Source organism: Diabrotica virgifera, chromosome 7 (genome assembly GCF_917563875.1).
Source record: "Diabrotica virgifera virgifera chromosome 7, PGI_DIABVI_V3a".
Classification (NCBI taxonomy): domain Eukaryota; kingdom Metazoa; phylum Arthropoda; class Insecta; order Coleoptera; family Chrysomelidae; genus Diabrotica; species Diabrotica virgifera.
Genome location: NC_065449.1, coordinates 16,007,008 through 16,027,839, shown reverse-complemented (window position 1 = coordinate 16,027,839; position 20,832 = coordinate 16,007,008). Strand labels below are relative to the sequence as shown.

At 31.5% G+C, this 20,832-nt stretch overlaps 1 protein-coding gene across 1 annotated transcript in view; it reads left to right on the top strand.

The window, feature by feature from the left end:
- The window catches only part of LOC126887913 (RING finger protein 121), a 31,229-nt gene extending 11,235 nt beyond the window's left edge, over positions 1–19,994 (top strand). Inside the window, exons 6-7 of the mRNA XM_050655837.1 lie at positions 2,094–2,227; positions 19,655–19,994. Of these exons, the coding sequence (XP_050511794.1) occupies positions 2,094–2,227; positions 19,655–19,877 (357 nt within the window). The 3' untranslated portion in view covers positions 19,878–19,994. The remainder of the gene's footprint in view (positions 1–2,093; positions 2,228–19,654) is intronic.
- The last annotated feature ends 838 nt before the right edge of the window (positions 19,995–20,832 follow it).

Here is a 20,832-nt window from a genome sequence, read left to right as displayed (position 1 = left end):
CCGCATTTTCCGAGAAAAATTTTCGTCGAAGTAAATCGGGAAAAACACGTCTCTATGCAGAATTTAATTATGGTTAATTTTTATTTGGGTGTTTTTGGTGCAAAGTTAAAATCTTTGGAGTTATAGAGCAAAAATTGAAAAAACACGATTTTCGGGCGCCATTTTGTTTATAAAAAAAGTAGTACACTATCTGCAGACTTTGCGTATTTATATTATTAATATATACAACCATAAGATTCGATTCCAGCAATCAAATTGCTGGTAAATAACTTTTCCTAAAAATGGCCTATTTTCCGATAATCTGCCCAGAAAATAATAGAAGTGTACAAATACGGATGAAATCGATATCATGGCAAGAAAAAAGACGGTCCTGCTCCAATCATCCACGGCATTGGAAACAAAAGCAAAATATAATGGTGCTGCACGTAAATACTAATAAAACTAAGTATATAAAGGTGACAAATAATAATTAAGTAACAAAACCGGAAGATCTAACGGTTGGAACATATACTTTCGAAGAAGTAAGAGAATTTATATAGACTCACAAATCGACTAAAGTAATACACTACCTAACTGCAGAAATTAACAGTTGTACATATCTAGCATCTAGCAAATAGAGTTTACCATAAATTAAAGAGACTTTTAACATCAAACATAGTCACAAAAAGAACGAAAATATTGATTTAAGACCGTCTTCAATTACGCGTCAGAACGCGTCTTCAATTACGTTTTGGCCGTTTTGAACGTAAAATTCTCAGACATATTTATAATAAAGGCATGCAGGAAAAGGAATTATGGCGTAGGCGCTATAATTTGGAGCTGTTTTGTGGATATGTAATTTAACATGTTCTAACTATAATTAATTAATAATTAAAAAATGACATTTTTTTTATAAATTAAAAAAAATCGACCCGGGCAGATATTATTTCAGATTTTCTGGGTCATTCTAAACAAAAACGGTCTTTTGTAATTTTTTTCTAAAGTTGATCGTTTTCTAGTTATAAACAATTTAAAACTGAAAAAGGAACGAAAGATGACGATTTTCAAGGCTCAAAATCATAAGCATACAATATCATTTTTGAAATTAAGAAGTACCTAAATTCAAGTTCAAACCTTAATCTATCAGTTTTTGATAAGGCTTTTGGACTTATTTCATTCTGAAACATTGTTTTTTAGTTGTTAATGCCCGTCTCCCCATAAGAAAGCTTCCTCATTAACAATTAAAAAAAATATGTCTTAGAATAAAACATGGCTAAAATTCTTATCGGGACCTGATAGAAAAAGGTTTGAACTTGAATTTATGTACTCGATGATTATAAAAATCATATTTTTTACTTGTGTTTTTGAGCCTTGAAAATTGTCATCTTTCGCTCTTTTTTCAGTTTTAAATTGTTTATAACTCGAAAACGATCAACTTAAAAAAAATTACAAAAGACCTTTTTTGTTTAGAATGATCCAGAAAATCTGAAATAATATCAGCCCGGGTCGAAATTTCTTTTTTAAATTCATAAAAAAAATGTAATTTTTTAATTATTAATTAAATATAGTTAGAACAAGATTAGATCGGGCAACCCTTGTTTTTTGTAATTGATAACTTTATAAGTATCCAATAATATTTATCCATTAAACAGATCGGTGCAAATCGGATCCTCTACTACCAGTATTAATAGGTCCATCAAAATAAACAGGTTGCGGTGGTAGTTAGAGAGCATGGACGAGATGGAGCTGTCGAAACACATTTATAACAAAAGCAGGTGGAGTGGAAAAAAGATGAAGTGATGAGCAGAGGCACGCCCAGAACACGATTTAAGGACCAGGTTGGAGACGACTTACGAGTATTAAGCTTACGAAATAGGAAAATCAAGGCGAACGATAGGAACGAATAGAAGCTGAAGCTGGAACAGGCCAACACTTGAACCTTTGAATACTTGAATACTTTTTAGATTGAACAAATATATCAAAAAATTGAAATATAGAGTTTCACAGAAAATAACTAGGTATTTTAGTTACAGTACAATTTGAGATAATTATTAAGTTGTAATTTTTTGCTAAGTAATAAATATAATTTTAGTTTAACAAATTAACTATTTCAGTATTATTCACCCCAAGGGATCAGTACAAGAAATTTGGATCCTTCAGTATGTGCCGTATGTGGTAATAAATTATTAGTTAGCGAAGATGAAGAAGGGGTCATAGAAAATACGTATAAACTAAGTTGTGAGCATGTGTAAGTATCTTTATCTACTCTATCTCATATTATGTATAAGTTTTTAGCTTGTGAAAACTGTCATTATAGATAGCAGTGCGTGAAGGAGTTAAAGTGTGCGTGAAGTAACAATGTTGTTCTGAAGCTATTTCCTTGTGGCATTTTTATGATTAATTATTTATATGGGAAATAAGCCACAATTAAAATGAAAAAAATAATTTTATTAACGTTTCGACGCCCAAATCGGGTGCCGTTGTCAAAATACAAAATATTACTAAAATAAACAAAAGTGTTGTTGCTAAGCAAAAAAATTCTTCTAATAATTTATTTAATCTCACTCATTTATATTGGCAATTCAGACATATATTATACATTTTAAAGTAGAAGACTTTAAAATGATATTGCCAATATTTATGAGTTGCGTTCCTGGGACGACTTACTGAAAGATAGTTCATTCGATTACATGAAATTAACCCCAACTATGGTAGAATGCAGTAGGATGTGGTTACCCATACTGAAAGGGGAAGTCAATCGAAAGAAAATACCAAGATTAGTAAGTCAATAATATCGAGCTAGTATATATTTTATATTTTAGTATTACTTATATATCTAGTATTATTAATATTATTTATAATTTAAACATGTTACAAGTCAGAATTTGCTATTATTTTTTGAGAGTAAATTAATGTAAGACCAAATACTTACGATGTCGGGATAGTATCACAGGGTTTTTCCTGGTTTTCCCTTGTGATTTACTATGAAGTCTCTAACGCGAGAATTTTACTGTCGTTGCATTTGGTTCTCTTTTTAAAGACATATCACATGCTATAATTTTTTATGACGGATATTCTTGAGTTGGGGTTAATTTCATGTAATCGAATGAACTATCTTTTAGTAAGTCGTCCCAGGAACGCAACTCATAAATATTGGCAATATCATTTTAAAGTCTTCTACTTTAAAATGTATAATATATGTCTGAATTGCCAATATAAATGAGTGAGATTAAATAAATTATTAGAAGAATTTTTTTTGCTTAGCAACAACACTTTTGTTTATTTTAGTAATATTTTGTATTTTGACAACGGCACCCGATTTGGGCGTCGAAACGTTAATAAAATTATTTTTTTCATTTTAATTGTGGCTTATTTCCCATATAAATAATTAAGTAACAATGTATTTTAAATGAGATTTACTTTTTCGCACTTTTTTGGCACACTTTCGTATACCTAATCAAATATCCTTAACTTTCGCGTTGTCATCATGACGACATGCGAGTAATAAATTACAACAAAAGTTTTGACAGTTTTGTGGTTTGAAAGAAGTTAGAATTTTTAAATGTCAAAGTTCTAAAAATTGTAGAATAGAAATGAATTCCAGTGACGAAGAGTTACAGTTTTTTTATTTGTTTATCGTAGATAAAATATTGTATGAAACTGTGCGTGAAGTACTTTTTGCGAACTTACGCGATGTATAGCACTCGCTCACTGTCGCTCGTGCTCTAAACATCGCGTGCGTTCGCAAAAAGCATACTTCACGAACTTTTTCATAAATAACTATTGTATTCTCGAAAATTAATATCAATTTCTTAAAGTTTTTTTTCTACAACCGTGTTAAAAATGCAATTTTTAGCACTCCATACGTGCGTTAAAAATGCTACTTTCAAGAGGAAACAGTAGCGATCAACAGGTAGCGAAAACGCGTTCCAAGATTGCGGTTGTAATTTTGAATATTTTTTTGAGATATGTGGCACACGTTTTCGTAATATAATAAAGAATGGCGGTACAGAGCCCAATTTTGAAAAATATATTAATATAATTATAAGTAATTTCCACTACTCTGTAATTAAATACAATATTAAAAAAACGAGCCTGTACCGCCATTAAGAAGAACAATAAAATACATTTTCTTCAAATACACTTTTTTATCCGATGCCTAGATTTTGTGTCATTTTGGAACTACTAAAATTTTTTATTAGTAGTTCCAAAATGACACAAAATCTAGGCATCGGATAAAAAATTTTATTTGAAGAAAGTGTATTTTTTTGTTCTTCTTAATGGCGGTACAGGCTCGTTTTTTTAATATTGTATTTAATTACAGAGTAATTTCCACATATTAATATATTTTTCAAATTGGGCGCTGTACCGCCATTCTTTATTATATTACGAATACGTGTGCCAAATATCTCGAAAAAATATTCAAAATTACAGCCGCAATCTTGGAACGCGTTTTGGCTACCTGTTGATCGCTACTGTATCACCTTAAGGCACTGCAGTTTGTATTGACCGTATAGACAATTTTGATGTAATGTCAAAAAAAAAAATATAAAAATGGAATGTCAGTCACGTTCAAGTAAAAGTTTTTGTAGATATTGTCCTGTAATTACGTTTGTAAAAAAAATATTGTATGATGTGCGACATGTGCGTGTTAAAAAGTACATTTTTAAGGCACTCATGTGAATTGCATGCGTGCCTTAAACGTGTACTTTTAACACTTATATCATAAATAACTATTAAATGATTGAAAAGAGGTAACTGAATAAAGTTTTTAATTGTACAATTTAAGGCCAGTACCTTGGGTTTCAAACATTCTATTATTTTAAAATATATAGTGTAAACTTAATTGACTACTAAAAATGGTAAAAAAAGAATGTGTGTGTACTTTGTACGCACGTAAGAAGTTATACTTCTATTATATGATTTCAACGAAATAAATATAATTTAAACAGTTTATTTTAATTTTATTTAAATATTAAACTAATTGTAATGCTTACCACTTTCCAAAAATAAAAAAAATAATAGGAATGGTCCGGATTTGAACCCAAGACCTCTCGATCTCTAGCCGAATGCTATACTAATAACGATACGAGCTCTCAAGTCTCTAGGCTCTATAGTCTCGGGGTTAATGACCCGTGTTGAGCTGCCCCCCCCCCCACTTGCAAAAATTAAAAAACAAATAGCCCTGATTTATGAGCTATTTATGAGCTCTCATATTCCGCAAACTAAAAATTTTGAGCTCGTTCCACTGAGCAGGAATTTAATACCCTAGTGGGGGGGGCTGAGTCAGCCCCTCCCACTACTTAAAAATAGGAATATTGAATCGGTTTTTGCGGCAGAATTACGAGCTATTTATGAGCTCTTGAAATTATATAGTTTCGATTTTTGAGCTCATCCCCTTTACCCCCAAACAACCCTTTAATTGATTTAACTTAAGAGAAAGATGCTGAGAAAACTTAAAATATATCGTATTGCGAATATAATTCCTATAGCTTATATACTCTAAGAATAAACTATTAAATCAAGAGCATTTCGATTATTGAGCTACAACCCCTTCGCCAGAAAACCACCCTATCTTCCCGGCTTAAGAGAAAGTTGTATTTAAAATGCGTTAAACTAATTATTTGGCGACTACATATCATTTAATAATTTATAAGCTTCCAAATTACGCGCATTTAGATCAGTAAATTGCAATTTATTTTGTATAGTGCAGTCACTGAAGGTAAAAATCAACGATTGCCTTCAATTTCGGTGAACCTTCATAGATTTTCACGAAAATTGGTCAGTGGTTAGAGGATTCGTCAAGAAACAAAGGTGACATGGTACCACCTTGCACCTTTACCCTGAGAGTGGATACCGCCCCTTCTCGGGGGTGAAAATTATTTTATAAAAAATAAATGCACAAATCAATAAAAGAACAAATTAAAAGCAAAATTTATTATATAAAGTTAATAAAATAAGTCAATACTTTTTAAGTTATTAAAGATCAAAGATTTTAATTATTTGTGAAAAAAATGCATGTTTTGAAAAGGTTTTTTGTAAATCACTGAAAAATTTTAAGTTTTTACAAAAAAGTTAATAGTAGTTTAATTCGTATAGCTTATATTCTAAGAATAAACTCTTAAATCACGCGTCTTTCGATTATAGAGCTACAACCCCTTCGCAAGAAAACGACCCCATATTCCCGGCTTAAGAGAGAGTTGTTCTTAAAATAATTTAAATTAATTATTTGGCGACTACATATCGTTTATTAATTTATGAGCTTGCAAAATATACGCATCTCAATTATTGAATTACCATTTTCTTTCTATAGTGCAGTCACTGAAGGTAAAAATCAACTAGTACCTTCGATTTCGGTAAATCTCCATTCATTTTCACGAAAATTGGTGAGCGGATTTTGATACTATCAACTTTTTCTGCATCTTATTTTTCATAGGTATTTCTAAGTACTTTGACAAGTATTTAGTACCTAAGTGTTATAAAATGCATCTCTTTCCCGTTATTTAAGCTTGAACCCTTAGATTTTAACAGTCGCGGAAAAAATATACATTTAATTAACATTATCTTGGTCTGAACATATCCAGTCGGTATGCAATAAAGCTAGAACATCAGTTTACTTATTATCTAAGACTTTTTCTAAGATATCGCCAAAAAATTTTGTTGCTCTCTTTAGTGTATATGTAAGACCTCTTTTGGAGTTTGCCGGACCCGTGTGGAATGTCGACTGGCAAAGGGATTCTGATCGACTTGAATCTGTGCAAAGATGGGCAACAAGAATTCCTTATGGCCGTCGTCGTCCTTCCTACGAAGAACGGTTAACCTACTTAAATTATCCTACATTTATGGACCGACGACTTCGTGGGGATTTAATAATTGCTTATAGAGCGTTACAGGGAAAGTTTGGGATAGATCTATCACATCTTTTCCCTTTGAGTAACGACCTTAGATTGCGGGGTCATCCATACAAATTAGCCAGACAACAGTTTCACAGTAAATGTCGTGAGAACTCTATATCCAATAGAATATTTTATACCTGGAACTCACTTCCACACGACGTCGTCGGGGCTGTATCTGTAAATTGCTTCAAAAATAAATATGACTCTTTTAGTTCTGTATCACGGGAACAATAATTTTTCGTTTCTTAAATTAAATTAATTTATAAGTCGTATGTAGTCTTAAGTTTAGGTTTCTTTTTGCATAGTTCTTTTTAGTCAAATGGAGCTATATAGGTCCTAGACCTCGGCTCCTTTTTCTTCTTTAATAATAATAATTAATAATAATAATAATAATAATTACCAATAACTTACCTACTTTAAATTAACATTAAAGGGTTTTTCAAGTAAGCAATTTATTATATTTTTTATTAGCTTCAATTTTAGTGATGAAAACTTTTTTGTAAAAACTTACAGTTTTTGAGTCATTTATGAAAAATCGCTCTAAAGCATGCATTTTCTTTCCAAAAATTAAAATATTTGATCTTTAATAACTCAAAAAGTATTGATTTATTTTAATCACATTATATAACAAATTTTGCTTACAATTTGTCCCTCTCTCGATTTGTGGGGTTATTTTTAATAAAGTAATTTTCACTCCCGAGAAGCGGTGACATATACCCCAGGCTAAAACCCCAAGTTGTTATTGTCAATTCGTGAAAATAAATTGAGATTTACCGAAATCGAAGGTACTAGTTGATTTTTACCTTCAGTGACTGCACTATAGAAAGAAAATGGCAATTCAATAATTGAGATGCGTATATTTTGCAAGCTCATAAATTATTAAACGATATGTAGTCGCCAAATAATTAATTTAAATTATTTTAAGAACAACTCTCTCTTAAGCCGGGAATATGGGGTCGTTTTCTTGCGAAGGGGTTGTAGCTCTATAATCGAAAGACGCGTGATTTAAGAGTTTATTCTTAGAATATAAGCTATACGAATTAAACTACTATTAACTTTTTTGTAAAAACTTAAAGTTTTTCAGTGATTTACAAAAAACCTTTTCAAAACATGCATTTTTTTCACAAATAATTAAAATCTTTGATCTTTAATAACTTAAAAAGTATTGACTTATTTTATTAACTTTATATAATAAATTTTGCTTTTAATTTGTTTTTTTATTGATTTGTGCATTTATTTTTTATAAAATAATTTTCACCCCCGAGAAGGGGCGGTATCCACCCTCAGGGTAAAGGCGCAAGGTGGTACCATGTCACCTTTGTTTCTTGACGTATCCTCTAACTACTGACCAATTTTCGTGAAAATCGATGAAGGTTCACCGAAATTGAAGGTAATCGTTGATTTTTACCTTCAGTGACTGCACTATACAAAATAAATTGCAATCTACTGATCTAAATGCGCGTAATTTGGAAGCTTATAAATTATTAAATGATATGTAGTCGCCAAATAATTAGTTTAATGCATTTTAAGTACAACTTTCTCTTAAGCCGGGAAGATAGGGTGGTTTTCTTGCGAAGGGGTTGTAGCTCAATAATCGAAATGCTCTTGATTTAATAGTTTATTCTTAGTGTATATAAGCTATATGAATTATATCCGCAATACGATATATTTTAAGTTTTCTCAGCATCTTTCTCTTAAGTTAAATCAATTAAAGGGTTGTTTGGGGGTGAAGGGGATGAGCTCAAAAATCGAAACTATATAATTTCAAGAGCTCATAAATAGCTCGTAATTCTGCCGCAAAAACCGATTCAATATTCCTATTTTTAAGTAGTGGGGGGGGCTGACTCAGCCCCCCCCACTAGAGTATTAAATTCCTGCTCAGTGGAACGAGCTCAAAATTTTTAGTTTGCGGAATATGAGAGCTCATAAATAGCTCATAAATCAGGGCTATTTGTTTTTTAATTTTTGCAAGTGGGGGGGGCCAGCTCAACACGGGTGACATAATGACAATTCACGGTAACAAACAGACGAAGTGAAGTATTACAATCTGACAAACGATAGCTGGCGGCTGACCTTGAGCGAAAATACACAGCGAGAAATACACAATACGAGGTCAGCCGCCAGAACCTCGATTTTGACCCTTCGCTTCGTTATCGAACGTATTCGCTTCGTATCTGTTTAGTGTACAGATAGCGAATGATCGATAACGAAGCGAAGGGTCAAAAATCGAGGTCCAGGTCTCGCTTGTCGAGATAATATGTATAATAAATATAAATGTTTTAATAATACTTAGATATCTTCCTCCCGAGGAAGAATAATCCAAAGACACAAAAATTATAATAAATATATTTACTAAAAACACTAATATATTCTTTTCATACCTTTTTTTGCACTGATATATTTATACATAACTTGAAAGATTTAGCAACTAGCGCCATACTGACTAAAGAAGTATATAACTTCAAAAATAAACAAATCGAAAAAATGCAAAAAAAAACCTAAATCTTTAGTGGTTGGTTTTATAGAGGTGAAATATGGAAGAACTTATTATTTAAACAAGCTATGGTTTGTTTTTTTAACCAAGAGGAGTGATTCAAATTTACCGCGCTGTATTGCTTGTTTGTAATTAGTCCAACCGCAGGTTTACTCCACTGTTATAAAATTTTGACACTAATGACATTTATCAAATTTTGACACTAGTGACATTTCATAGGTTAATTAAGTTATATCGGCGATTTTTGTGTTTTTTGTTATTCCTTTAATTTTTAGATTGTTAGTCTGCTTTTATATAAAAAGCAGTTGTTTTTGGAATTCTTTAGCGACGTATTAATTTAATATAATATTTATGGATTACCGTTGAGGGCCGACTAGATCAACCAAAAAAGAAGATGTATTTGGTTATTATTCTAGTGACTTTCTTGGGTTTGAATATGTCTTTTTAGTTTACTCCTCCTGGTTAAAAAATAAACTATAGGTACACCAAATAAAAAAGAACACTCTACCATAACATAGGGAACAATTTACTTTTTTTTCTATGCTGTCGCTCTACGTTGTAGAATCAGAGATATTGCAGTCTCAAGTTTTCTCCGTTTTCAGTTTTCATGAGTTTAAAAGAAATTCCTTTCACCGTGCAGCTTCGGCGACCTTTCTTTTGGTGTACTATCTTTAACAATTTTCCACAATCTCAACTCTTATGCATATAATACACTGAATTGTCCTTTTGTAAAGTTAACACCGGTGCAGATAATTAAATTGTTTATAGGGCGAAAAATGATACTTCATTCTGTATCAATTATTAACAAAATAGTAATTAAACAATTAAAAATCATACCAAAAAAACCCTTATAAATATTGACAAAGCACCTGTACAGCCATTTGAAAATATCTTTTTCCACCTACCTCTACCGAAAGTATACTTTTCCGGACCTGATTTTAGGGAGCAAAATTGTACTTTTCCTCCCTAGGGAGGAAAAGTAAAAGTGATGTCATGGTATTTAATTCATGAAATATAACTTACTGACGCCCTGTACAATATCCTTTTTCTATTACGTAAGTATCTATACATTTTAACGTTTATTTAAAAACACTCTGTATTTTGCAGAATGGTAAAAAACAGTAAATTGTTATTCTGATTTAACAATGTTTACATTAATAATTTGACTTATATTTGACAGTTGACAGTTATATTGTACCTACTTGTCATAGAGGTATATATTGACATAGAGAGAGCCTACCTTCCGTGCTTCCTGTCGACAAGATCTCATGGACTGGTTTGCTGCATCTCTTTCTAACACATTGTATCGAAAATCTATGATGACATTCAGTGTGAATATAGGCACGGAAGAGGAGGACAACTGTAGCAGCTTTACTATGCGTAAGAGTGAAACAGCGCCAATCCAAATAAAAAAGATGGTGTCGTCACTTCGCTCTGAATGACACTCTCTCTATGCTAATATATAACTCTATGCTACTTGTTAGTATTAGTTCTAATAAATTTTGTTGGTTAGTTGCATAAATAAATTAAGTAAAATTGAAAAAATGACTTGTTATTTGAGGAAGGTGGAAAAACCATATGTATAACATGGGTGTAAAGTGCCTTTTCCTCCCTTGAATGATTACTGCCCTCCGCTACGCGTCGGGCAGTAAACTTCATTCTCGGGAGGAAAAGTAGCACTTTCCTCCCTTGTTATACAAATAGCTATTTTTTACAAACCGAATTAGAAACAAATATAATATTAAAAAAAATCAATGGGAAAATCCCAGTAGCTGGCTGTATACCATAATTAAAAAAAACATACAAAGTAAAAACTTCGTTTGTACAATGGTATAAAAAAAGTTTATTAAAAACCATTAAAAGTCATCCAAAAGGATTCGCAAAACGTTTTCGATCTAGAATCAGATCATCTTCAGTGCGTTCTGCTTAGTACATGAAACTAGCAACATTATGAAATTGGTAACATCGAGAAATATGGTTTATATTAATAATGTAATGTAATATATGGTAATAAGTATAAGGTAAACCATATTTCTCGATGTTACCAATTTCATAAGGTTGCTAGTTTCATGTACTAAGCAGAACGCGCTGAAGATGATCTGATCTAGATCGAAAACGTTTTGTGAATCCTTTTGGATGACTTTTAATGGTTTTTAATAAACTTTTTTATACCGTTGTACAAACGAAGCTTTTACTTCTTTATGGTTTTTTAAATATAATATTGTTATTAACAAATTTTTTAAAACTGCTTGATGTATCCTTTGCATATATAGTAACTACATAAAAACTCATATTGTGAAATGTGTTTTAAATATTTTTTTCTACAACCGTGTTAAAAATGCAATATTTAGCACTCCATACGAGCATTAAAAATGCTACTTTAAGGCACTAATGCTTTAAAATATTTTTAAGGCACTGCAGTTCGTATTGACCGTATAGACAATTTTGATGTAATGTCAAAAAAATAAAAAATGGAATGTCAGTCACGTTCAAGTAAAAGTTTTTGTAGATATTGTCCTGTAATTACGTTTGTAGAAAAAATATTGTATGATATGCGTGTTAAAAAGTACATTTTTAAGGCACTCATGTGAACTTTCACATGCGTGCGTTAAACGTGTACGTTTAACACTTATATCATAAATAACTATTATTGTTTATTTTAATAATTAAAAACAATTGAAAAAAATGCTTACTCTCAGATTTAATTTGCAATAACTTTTTTGTTTATTAACATTTTGTAATTAGGAGAATGTAATTTTAAAGTGCAAATATTTTCAAGAAAGTCGTCTATTGAACGTTTTCATCTGCAATGCTTAGTTTTATCATTTTTAATTTAATTTTAATTAATTTTTAAATGTCAAAGTTCTAAAAATTGTAGAATAGAAATGAATTCCAGTGACAAAGAGTTACAGTTTTTTATTTGTTTATCGTAGATAAAATATTGTATGAAACTGTGCGTGAAGTACTTTTGGCGAATTTACACAATTTATAGCACTCGCTCGCTATCGCTCGTGCTCTAAACATTGTGTGCGTTCGCAAAAAGCATACTTCACGAACTGTTTCATAAATAATTGATGGATTGTTTTCAAGATTGCTTTTAAAGCGTAGATTAACAACACAAAATATCTGGTTTCTTAACATGTGCGTGAAATACAACGTTTTCCCGAAATACATAAAGTTAAAAACCAACAACCGCAGTGCCGCCGCGATAGCAGGTATCCAACAAAGCCAGACCAGATGGCTGAAACGGGATAGAAGCACCCAGTACAGGAAACGAGATATTATAGTTGTTTATCTTAAGGCATGTCATTCAGAATTACATTATAGATTAGATAATATAGAATTTGACATCCTATACTCTAACGTAAGAACAGAAGTAGATAATATAATGGACAAAAAATATAATACACAATGTAAAAAACTAAATAATCTAATTTGCAATAGTAAAAAACTCAATACTCATTATACAAAAAATTTTTCAAATCATACTTTTTTCAATAGATTTATAAACTTAACAGATACCAAATTCAATAATAGTGAGATAGAACTTTTAGAGAAAGGATTCAAACATAACTTGCCTCGACATAATAATCAAAAAAATTTAGAATATTTAGGTGTAGAATGTGAAGTAGCGTTAAATAGAACTGCCAATAACATAGAAAAAAGCATCATTGCAAAATCTATTACCGATGTAGGTAGTGAAACTAATAATTCCTGTTACAAAGAAAACCAAATAGCCGTTTCAATTAAAAATAAATCAATAAAACATGACATAATATTTACAAAAGCAGACAAAGGTAACACTACTATTGCTATCGATAAAAGTGACTATAATAACAAAACAATAGAATTTTTAAATAACCAAAATAGTATAACACTAAACAAAGACCCCACAGAAAAATACCGAAAACAAATTAAACTAGCCATTGAAAATTCAAAATCAATACTAAATCCAACAGAAAAGAAATACCTTAATATTATGAACCCACAACCCCCTAAATTATACTCTTTTATTAAACTACACAAACCTGACCACCCAATAAGACCTGTAGTTTCTTTTTATACAGCTCCGTCATATAAACTTTCAAAAAAACTGTCAGATATTATTACAGAATACACTAAATTTTCACCTAAATTCACCGTAAAAAATACACTAGAACTAGTTAATAAAATATAACATTTTCAATTGCCCAACAACTCCAGACTAATTTCATTTGACGTAAAACATCTTTTTCCTAGTGTTCCTCCTACAGAAACTTTTGTTTTAGTTAAAAACCTTTTAGAACATAATAGTACAAATCCGATCATTGCATCTGAAATTTTACACCTTCTTGAAATTTGCATAAATCAAGACTATTTTGAATTCAATAATCAAATTTACACAAACAACAGTGCAGGACTTATTATGGGTAATCCTCTAAGCCCATTACTATCAGATATATTTATGAACCAACAATTTCTAAACACCCCGTATTTAAACAGTTCTTATATTGGTGGAGATACGTGGATGACATACTAGTCTGCTTTACAGGAACTAACAGACAACTTGACCAATTTCTATCATACATTAATTCACTTCATAGTAATATTGAGTTCACAATAGAAACAGAACAGAATAATTCCATAAACTTTCTAGATGTAACGATTACCAGACTACACAACAAACATGAGTTCTCCGTATATCATAAACCTACCCATACTGACACAACTATACACAATTCATCATCCCATCCTACACAACACAAATTAGCAGCCTACCATAGCATGATACATAGACTGACAGAAATTCCTATGACAAAAAATAACTTCGAGACAGAACTAAATATCATTAGACAAATAGCAGTAAACAATGGCTATAACGAACAAACAGTTAACAACATTTTAAACCAAAAACTCCATAAGAAAGCCTTGAAATTAGTGTATCCACCACCACAGAAAGAACCCAGTACCTTCTGCTCTCTCACATATACTGGCAAAATAACAACAAAAATAGCCAGATACATAAAAAAGAAAGGAATAACACCAGCTTTCAGAACTAACAACTTAAGCAAACATATTAAAAACAATAAAAGCCGAAAGAGAAAGCAACTACAGAGTGGTGTGTACAAACTAACTTGTGGTGACTGTCCGAAAACTTACATCGGTCAAACTGGCAGAACTTTTGACAAACGGATAGCAGAACACAAAAGGGCTTTCAACAATAGAAAAACAGACACTTCTACATACGCACTTCACCTTCTAGATCATAATCATTCTTTCAATGAAGAGTTTCAAATTCTACATATTCAAAATAAAGGCCTTAAGCTATCACTTTTAGAATCAATGGAAATTAATAAATTGAAAAATACAGATATAATTCTGAATGACCAACTCGAGACAAACAGCTCCCCACTCCTCAACCTCTTCAGTTAAAGACTTAAAAAGGCAAACACATTGTAAAATATATCACTTGAGAAAGGCACTTTGCCGAAACAGCTGTAGTAATAACATAGTTGTAATAAATTTTGTGGAAGTATAGAAAACAAACGTTTTTCAGTGTTTTATTGTTTCATAAATAACTATTTTTTTTTGCTTAAATGTCAATAAAAACCATAACCCAGTAAAAATTCGATACCCACGACATGGTACGCCTTTTCTATTGACTTCCCCCAAATATTCCGGTTGAAAAATAGTGAATAGTAATTTTTCGTTTTTTCAAGTGCTTTTTCGACTTCCTTTCATGGGGTAGAATACCTACGTTTAAACGATACCAATAGGAAAAGCCCTTGATTTTGAGCAGAGCAGGGAAACGTTATAATATAACGTTCCTTTACTGTCTTAATATTGAGATATTCATATTGTATCTCAATCTTAAGACAGTAAAGGAACTTTGATTGAGTTGATGGTGAAATAACAGGAGAAAGGCCTGTACATTTAAAAACTTTCTATAAAACATGTAACACAATGGCGTATATTTACTAGTAATTATGTGACTCATTATGTAGAATAAATAATTTATTTTTATCTAATTTCACCCACATATGAGACCAAGGTTATGTAGATAGTAAAAGTTAATAAACTAGACACATGTGTGTGCAAATTATTTCATTTATTAAGTACTAAGTAGTACTTAAGTAGTTTTTTTGATACGATTATTATTTGCTCCTTAGTTTTAGTAAGTTCTTACAAGGTTTCGAAGTGAATACTTCTTATTCGATATGCCTGTATGTTTTTGCACGTGCCCGAAACTTAAACTTTAAACAGTATGTTTACGTGGGATTAAGCCACAGTTATTTATTGTAATGAAAATTCCACACCTGTAATTTTGAACCAATCAAAATACGTTATTTTGACAGATCACCATGGCAACGGAGGTATTTTATCGGAAATTTTTTGCTCGTGGGGTACCCAACAGCGAATTATAGTGGAAATTTTTTGACGTTTACAATAACAGAACATTTTTGACAGACTGGTTTTTATTTGTTTACATAATTTAGTTTTGATTCATTTTAGTTACAAAGCTAAGATGTTTTCTACATTCTTCGGACACCTCCTCTCTTCTTAATGGCGAAAATGCAGGACTTTGAATGTTTTCAATTAAGTTTCTATGTCTAATAAGATATATATAATATTTAGACACTAATTTATTTACCTTTTTCCCATTCAGTACTTTCAATTTTGCGTAGTTTAGTTTTAAAAACGCCAAAAAATAATTTTCTATCACTTGTAGTTACTCAAAACTTATGTAAAATTGAAGAATATACTATTTTCTATCTTGAAATGGTATTCCCATGCAACTACAATGAGTAGAAATTACGAATTTGAAAGCCTAAATAATTGCTGACAAAGCTATGGCGCGCTATTAATCTGTTCATGCAGCTTTGGATTTTCAAATGCAAATTTGGTGTGGAATTTTCTTACCGAATACCACGCGAAGTCAAATTAATATCCGGAAATTTTTTTTTGATCATGAATATTTTTAGAAAATTTCCCTCGTCTGCGACTCGGGAAATTTTCAAAATATTCATGATCTCAAAAAAATTTCCGGAAATAATTTGACCTCTAGTGGTATTACTAGTGAAAATTATATTTTTAACTAACTAATGTTCGACGTTTCGATTTCCACTCCGGACATCGGTTTCAAAAAAGATTATTATAAACAAGCTGAAAATGCGAGCATTATCATAACGAAAACTTTGTTTATTTAACGAAAATTGATGTTATGAAAAGTTGTTTTGAATTAAACATTATGTTTTAATGAGCAATTATATCATTCTAATTTAAATGTTGTGAACTATAAAGGTACTTTACTCTTGATCGAAATTCATATTTTTTATATATCTCGTATAAAATTAATAAAATTTGATATATGATGGTTGCATCATAAATCTTAGACCATAAAGAGCTTTTTATGAAGAATAACTTTTCTTCGTCAAATTAAAAATAAAAGAGTTATAAATGAAAATGTTGTTGGTATCCATAATTTGAGAAAAATTTTCAAATATTTTTTTCCATTAGAAGGATGTAATTGCACATATCAGACCATAATTAATTTATTCCAAACAACATTTCATATAGTCGGTTCGCTAAACTCAGACACAACTGGCTAGTGATTTTAGTCAGTAATTTTACCAATTTGGCAAAAAAAATAATTGCTAAATAGTTAATAATTATTTTGCCAAAATTGTCAAAAAACAAAAAAATTACCTTCTAAAATCACTAGCCAGTTGTGTCTGAGTCTAGCGAACCGACTATAATAACAATTTTCATTTCATAACAAATGGAACAGTCCATTTATCATTAGGTACTCCCATTAAAGGGGAGGTCGTATACTCGTATAAACCGTTTCAAAATTGTTAATAAATTATTGCTTTCAAAATATACTCAAATTGTATTTTTGAACATCGTATTTATTTTATATAATAATTAAATTCACTATCAAATGTCATTGATATTTTATTAATACTTAATTTAAAATTTAGTTTGACATTCACTAAGTGTCAAATGTAAATAACCTATGCTTTGCTTAACAAATTCAGATTAAAAAACTAGCCTACTTACTAGCAACGATTTCAGCTGACGTTTAATGTGTCGGCAGAAAATAAAAGGATTGTGACGTCACATTTTAGACTTTGAGGTTGATTATCTCGAAGACGGTTAGATATATCGAAATGCCGTTTTCAGATTTGGATTCAGAAGACAAAACTACATAAGAATCCATCGATAAATCTGCTCTAAGTATTGCAGGACCGGCAATGCAATAACACAGACTTTGCGAATTTATAAATCAAAAGTTTTCGTTGAAAATTCTGCGAAGTTATACATCATAACCAAGTTGTTATTGGGTTATGTCTTTTCAAATTGATATACTTGGCCTTAGTGATGTAAGAAGAGAATATTCTCAAGAATTTATTCTCGAGAACGAGAATATTCTCGGCCAGAAAATTCTCAGCGAGAATATTCTCGGGCAGAAAATTATTTTCGAGAATTTTCCATATTGTTTTTGCCAATTCACCTCGAATATTTTTTGCATCCCAAACATTATTATTCTTGAAGCTCAAACACCTACTTGCTTGCCGCTCCGTTCATGAAATGCGTTTTCTGAGTAGCCAGGGCTAGGGAATCCCATGAAGCACATGTGCACTTTAAATGTATTTAAATATCAATAATAAAAAAGACAAAACACAAACAAAATTGTATTTAATTGTCTTATTTTTGTGAAGTGACGCTGCTGTTTGATATCGACGCGCTTGCTTTCGGCAAGCCTGCTTTGAAAAAGGAATCAAGTTTTGTTTGCACTTTTATAGTTTGCTGTTTTTTTATAATCAACCTCTAAAATTATGCTGCCCTGTTGTATTCTCTACGACTCTACGTTATCTTCATCATGTAATACAACATTTACCTCGTCTAAAAACTTTCAGCATTATATTCGTTTAGTTGCCAAAATTATTCCCTGATCCATGAGTTGAATAAGCGATGTTGTATTTTTTGGCCAAAAAAATATAACTAAAGTTGCCATCCTGTGAACGTACAAGATTTTCAGAGGGATGAGCTGGAGCGTTGCCTAAAGTCAATCAACATTTTACCTCTTCTGGCGGTATTCTCATTTCTTCTCTTGAAATTTTCTCACTGCTGGTACAAATTCTTAAAAAACAAATTTTTGTATCCTGTTCTTGCTGATTTTCTTCCAGAATTCGATTTTTTATATTTTTTACATTCAAAATTTGAAGGGATTTTTTGTCTGTTATATCCGAAGTCCGTTAAATAGAGGTCCGTTCTATCGAGGTTTTACTGTATTTAACAAATTTTGAAAATTACTAAAATGATTAAACAAATTTTTTTAAGAAAAAATTAGAAACTTTAAATTTTAAAGAGTTTAATTGTGTGGTGTTATTATAAAATTATCAACAATTCAGTAATAAGCAGACATAAATTTCGTAAACCCACATAATATAATAATACCGCGCTATAAGAAATATTCTTTTCTGGCGTCACTCAAGTGCCACACGCCGTTTTAAATAAAAACGCTGTATAACGGTTTTAGCCATTCGGTGTATTTCTATTGTTAGAATAGTATTTTGTCAAGGTCATAAATGACCTTTTCTTTAAGATCATCATAATTGGATCGACACTCCTTTAAGGATCTTGGATTGCTCGCAAAGAAATCTATTTTCTTCATGTACCATAACCTTTCAGAACGTTGATTACCATCTTAGCTACTTAATCTTATTTACTGCCACCCTAATCACCATGCTTGTATCAATACCATACCAATCTCGCAAGTTCTTTAACCATGTTAATCTTTCTTCTTTGCTGTTATTTTCCCTTGCATAATATTTTGTAGCATTCTATATTGAGGACCTCTCATTACACGTCCGAAGTACTCCAGCTCTCTCTACTTGGTGCTTTTTATAATCTCAGTAGTCTTGCTTAGACGTTCTAGTATGTAAAATTCTTCTATAGAAACAACACATTTCCCACATTTCGAAAGCCTCAAGGTGATTTAGATCACTTTTATTCACTGTCCAAGACTCGGCACCATAAAGTAAGACCCAGAACACTTAGCAGCGAAGTAGGCAGATCTGCAATGTTAATTTTAGGTCTCTGTTCCATAATACCTTCGACATCCTTCTAAAAGTAGCTCTGGTCTGCTCAATTCTGGATTTAATTTCACCTTGACTCTCTGCGTTATACAATTTAACTGATATCTAAAGTACACAGTTTGATCAACTTAGCTCAAGTTTGGTACTATTTTGCTATTGCTCAGATATCTATCGTTCCTATACAACTTTCATATTTGTTTTAGATTCCACGAATTCTGCATACGCGGATGGTGTATAGTAGGCAAGAAGCAAACATGCCCGTACTGCAAAGAAAAAGTCGATCTTAAGAAAATGTTTTCCAATCCATGGGAAAAACCACACGTGCTGTTCGGCCAGCTGTTGGACTGGATCAGGTGGCTGGTCGCATGGCAACCCGTGATCGTTTTTCTAGTCCAAGGAATCAATTGGGCCTTAGGCTTGGAGTAGGTAGGGGCCGAGGCGCTTCAACGAAGAAACTGCATCGTTTTGACTTGACGATTTTTTTGTTACCTATTTGTTGTGATGTTAAATTATTTGATAATAAAAGATACCTGCTTAAGATTATTACGGTGGTATGAATTTATTTACGAAGTGTACGAAAGTCTAAATGTAAAATAATATGTAGCATATAAGTAAAAACTGGGTTAAGTGCCAAAAATCAATATTTTTTAGGGCTTAACAGTGTGTTATGTGGCAAACCCAATAAGCTCACCAATAAGTGTTACTATGGCTTAAGAAGACAGATGGCCTCAAAAATACCTAGAAAAATTAAATTGACGGTAAAAATGTATACCATTTTTATTCAGTTGCAATGCGAAGGCAAAACAATCTTATTTTTCACTTAGAACAGGGAGCGCAGTCCAGCACACTGAATCGACGATTTTCGACTCTTATTGCTCTCTGCTCGAAATGCCCAAACCATGAAAGTTTATCCCCGCATTGCAACTGACGTGTATATGGAGTAGGTGACTAGCGTCATCTGGCAACTGAAAGGTAAAGTTTTCAATCCTAATAGCAACATTAATAATATTGAAAAATATTAAAAATATTACTAAAAGATTTTTAAATTGAAAACTTATTGGTCCATTTCCCTGGAAACACCTCCATGGCTTCTAAAATTTGCAAGCCAGATGGATGCTGCAGTGAAGACAAGAGGGAATTCTAAAAAGTTGCAATTCACAACCCCCCGTCTGCAGCTTGGTAAAGTTCCAACGGAAAATGGACCTAGTTACTCTATAGGAGTAATAATAATAATATAGAGTTTATTTATAGCAAAAAAAAAATTGTACAATACAAAAAAATATATATAAAATATAAATAAACCCAGTTTCTCACAGAAGTTGTGAACCACATGGACACAACTTGTACGTGAGGTTTGGATTTTTTTTTGTTCTTTTTAACA